Genomic DNA, 3956 nt, shown 5'->3' with positions numbered 1-3956 from the left:
CTGGGTGGGCAAAGTAAGCGTTCCTTTCAATAACGGGGTCAATTACTTGAAGCAGATTTTCAGGCAGGAATCTTGAGGATTTTACAGTTTGAAATATGTGTTCTGGTCCATCAGTTAAGTACTTGCTTTTTTTGATATTGAACCAAACAGGCATGTATGACTTCAGAATAAAATGAACTATGATTTTATGTTTGTCTGATGGATATTCAACACTCACATACAATCTTAGAATCCTGTTAGCCATTGTTAGCCATCTTGCGTGAGAGAGTGGGCCAGGTTCACGGTGAGATAAATCTATAGGACAGATTCCTGATTGTACAGCAGAACTTATGTCCAGTAAATACTGTTGGTCCTTGCTCAATATGCTTCGGTCAATATCTGGAATTTCACACTCCACACTAGCAAATTTCACCAAGGGGAGTTTTTCGCAGTTATTGAGCTCTGTTCCGATAGGTCCTTTAAATGTTGTAGGCCCTGTAGTGTCTCCATCCAAAAACTGGAACAAGTGTCGGAGTGGTAATTCGTTGAAGTGCAAGAGACAAACTGCCCACTGCATTGGCCTTTTCACTTTTTCTTCAATTGTTCGAATTACGCCCCCTTTCCACCCTGTATTTGTAACGGTGCCGTCACATCCAATGACGTCTAAATCATCAAGGGAAAGTCCAGTTTTTTTTAAATAAGAAATTATACTGTCGGCAATGTTTTGAGCAGATCCAGAACAAGGTGTCACATGACCAACATATACAGATCCAGGTTCTTGAATGATAGAATAATGTTCTTCCTTAATCACTCTCCGAAAATGCTTTGAATTTACCTTTTCAATCACAATAGTGTCATCTTTCCTTCCATCAAAATACAATCCTTGAAATGTGTTGAGCTCAGCCTGATTCTGCACCTGCAGTTCTGTGCGGATAACCTTTTTCCCCCTTCGGATTTTATTTTTATCAATAACATTAGAATGTTCAGTTTCAGTTATAATACCAAAATCTTGCAAAAGGCTAGAAGCAATAGCAGCTGTTGCTCTATCAGAAACTCCAAAACGATCACTTGTTAGCGCAGTATTAGTCAATTTAACTCGCATCTGCCATGGTGTCTTTACAACAGGTTGAAACTCTTCATCGCTACTATCCTCATTTCTATTTATTTCAGTTGAGTCAAAGTCTTCTATTTGTGTAGGTTCCATAGTTTTTGAGCACGATGGCTGTGACAATGAGTCAACGTTCGACTGACATCTGCTGTACTCAGTGTTTTTTCTTTTTTGTCTTTGAATAATTTTTTTTGACTCCTTCACATCTACGTTACCAATTTTGCCTAAACTATGTTTTCTTTGAAGGTACAAAAACTTAAGTTCAATGACTGGTACTTTTTTTGACTTCTCACATGTACAAACAATCGATACCGGACACTCACACAAGTCAACGGCCTTTCGGCAATTGCAATCTAATGTTATTGTGCATTTGCATGCGGAGATATCAAACAGTCGCAAAGACTTTTGCTTGAATTCTTCAACTTTTTTTTTGAACGAGTCTTTTTCCTTATCTCGTTTGTAGGACTTCATAAGACCTCTGTAACTGTTATTGTAGGCATTGATCATTTGAACAATTCTGTAAAGGGAGACTGTTGGTATTGAGGATTTATCAAATAATTGCTTAACACATTCAGTGCGGGCGGCACGGATCCGTGCCGCGCCCGTTCCACGCCAGGGGCGCTTGGCGCGGAACCGTGCCGCCATGCGGCCCAGAACAAATCACTTCAGTGCAAGCCTAGCTTGCGTCGTAAGTGGTAGGATTGTTTTGCGCTCTGTTGTAGTCACACATAACCTCACTAGTGCGTTGGTTTGTTCCTGGCGCGTGGCACGGTTTCGGTACGGTACTTATTGCAAGCAGCGTGTTGAATATACGTCGGCGCCTCGCATGCGTGACATTGTGGTGTGTGTTACTGTTGTGTTCTTTTAGTTTATTTAAAAAATGGCTAACGCGAATGATGAGTACAATAGTGACGATCCACTCAGTGATGACGATTCAACTGATAATACCGACATTGACTCTTCTGATGCCGAAGATGACTTTGATTTTGATCCTGCTGCTTGGAGTAATGTATCTGCAGCTGGAATGAGGGATATTCCTTATACAGGGGATAACAAACTATTGATACCTGTTCCAGGCAATAACGAACCGATTGATTGGTTCAATTTTTTCATTGATCTTGTTTTCTTGGAAAATATCTGCAGATTCACCAATGACTACGCTTTAGAAGTTTTCTTTGGCCCTACAATCATGCCAGGATCTCGCATCCACAGGTGGAAACCGCTGACAGTTCCAGAATTGAGGATTTTCATTGGCATACTAATTCACATGGGAACGATTCGGATAAACAGGATCCAGGACTACTGGAAGACCGACAGAAAATACAATCTCCAATTCTTCCGTGAATACATGAGTAGGGATAGATTTCAATTAATTTTGAGATGTTTGTGTTTCCGTCGCGTACATCCAGATGCTGAGGCTCCTGCTGATCGGCTTTACAAAATTCGGTCCATCATTCAGTTGTTCAATGATAAAATGAGGTCTATTTATTATCCGTCTAAAGAAATGTCCCTTGACGAAGCCATGATTTTGTGGAGGGGACGACTGCAGTTCAGGCAATACGTGAAAGGCAAGAGACATAAGTATGGAGTCAAATTGTACACCCTTTGTGAACCTGAGGGTTTAATTGTTAGATTTATGGTGTACTCGGGTAAGATGGACGATTTGGGAGGGAAAGGACATGCAGGAAATGTTGTTCTACACTTGATGAGAGACTTTTTGAACAAAGGCCGTGCACTTTACATGGACAACTTTTATAACAGCGTGACACTAGCAAGCAAACTCCTTGCCAACAAAACATATTGCACGGGTACCCTTCGAGTTGATCGGAAGTTCAACCCACGAACTGTCGTAGCAGCAAAATTGAAAAAAGGCGAAACCACCTGCCAATACGGAAATGGCATTCTTGTGGGGAAATGGAGGGATGAACGAGATGTTCTATACATCTCAACCCAATTTGAAAATGAAATGGTGACCATGGAAAATAGAAGAGGCATCGAAAAACAGAAGCCTAAACCTGTAGTCCACTACAATGCTCATATGAAGGGGGTGGACAGAGCAGACCAACTAATGTCGTACTACCCAATAGAACGGAAGACCATTAGATGGTATAAAAAAATATTTGTTCACTTCCTTCAAATGGCTATGGTAAATTGCATGTTCTTTGTGAACATGAATTCCGGTGCAAGAAAGATGCCATTTTTGGAATTCAGAGATAAATTAGTAGATTCTCTTTTGCCCCCAAAGCCAGCACAACCTCCCCGAACTCTTCCGAGGAACCCTCTGCACCGCCTCGTTCAAAACGAAGAACGTGACCTGAAGGGAGACAGGAAACGAAAAAGGTGCAGAGTATGTGCAAAAGAGGGATTGAATAAGCGCACCTCCTATCTCTGCAGTGGGTGCCCAGGGCAGCCTGCATTTTGCCCAATTCGTTGCTTTGACGAATTTCACAAGAACTAAGAAATCATCAGTTTTTGGGAGGGTTGTAAATATATTATAATTAGTGCTGCATATAAATTTATTATACATTAGAATAAATTATTTAGAGGTTATGTAAACTGTAAACTAACATTAGAATGAGCAAGAGCGTGAACTAGTGTTGTGCTCCTGGCGCGCGGCACGGAACCGTGCCGCCAACTGTGACGTCACTATACGGAGCTATTTCTGACCGGAAACCAGTTTTAACATCATTGATGATCCAAAGGAGTCATATGGGTAAGTTATCGCTCACTTTAATTTTTAGCCATTTCTATTGTCAATTATATTTTTTTCAGCAGTGAATGTGTTAACTTTCGGTGCAACAATATTAGAAATTTGTGAAAAACTGTTGTTGTTCAACAATTTGTTGTTGGTTTCCACAGCTAAATTGTA

At 40.8% G+C, this 3956-nt stretch overlaps 1 protein-coding gene across 1 annotated transcript; it reads left to right on the top strand.

Moving 5' to 3' along the window:
• Window positions 1-1967: 1967 nt before the first annotated feature.
• Window positions 1968-3545, top strand: LOC124370744 (piggyBac transposable element-derived protein 4-like). The gene has a single exon (XM_046829044.1). It carries the CDS (start codon window positions 1968-1970, stop codon window positions 3543-3545), a length of 1578 nt encoding a protein of 525 aa, XP_046685000.1.
• Window positions 3546-3956: the final 411 nt, after the last annotated feature.

Source organism: Homalodisca vitripennis, unplaced genomic scaffold, assembly GCF_021130785.1.
Source record: "Homalodisca vitripennis isolate AUS2020 unplaced genomic scaffold, UT_GWSS_2.1 ScUCBcl_313;HRSCAF=2038, whole genome shotgun sequence".
Taxonomy (NCBI): domain Eukaryota; kingdom Metazoa; phylum Arthropoda; class Insecta; order Hemiptera; family Cicadellidae; genus Homalodisca; species Homalodisca vitripennis.
The sequence above is the reverse complement of the archived record's forward strand: the minus strand, read 5'-3'. Positions and strand labels throughout refer to the sequence as shown.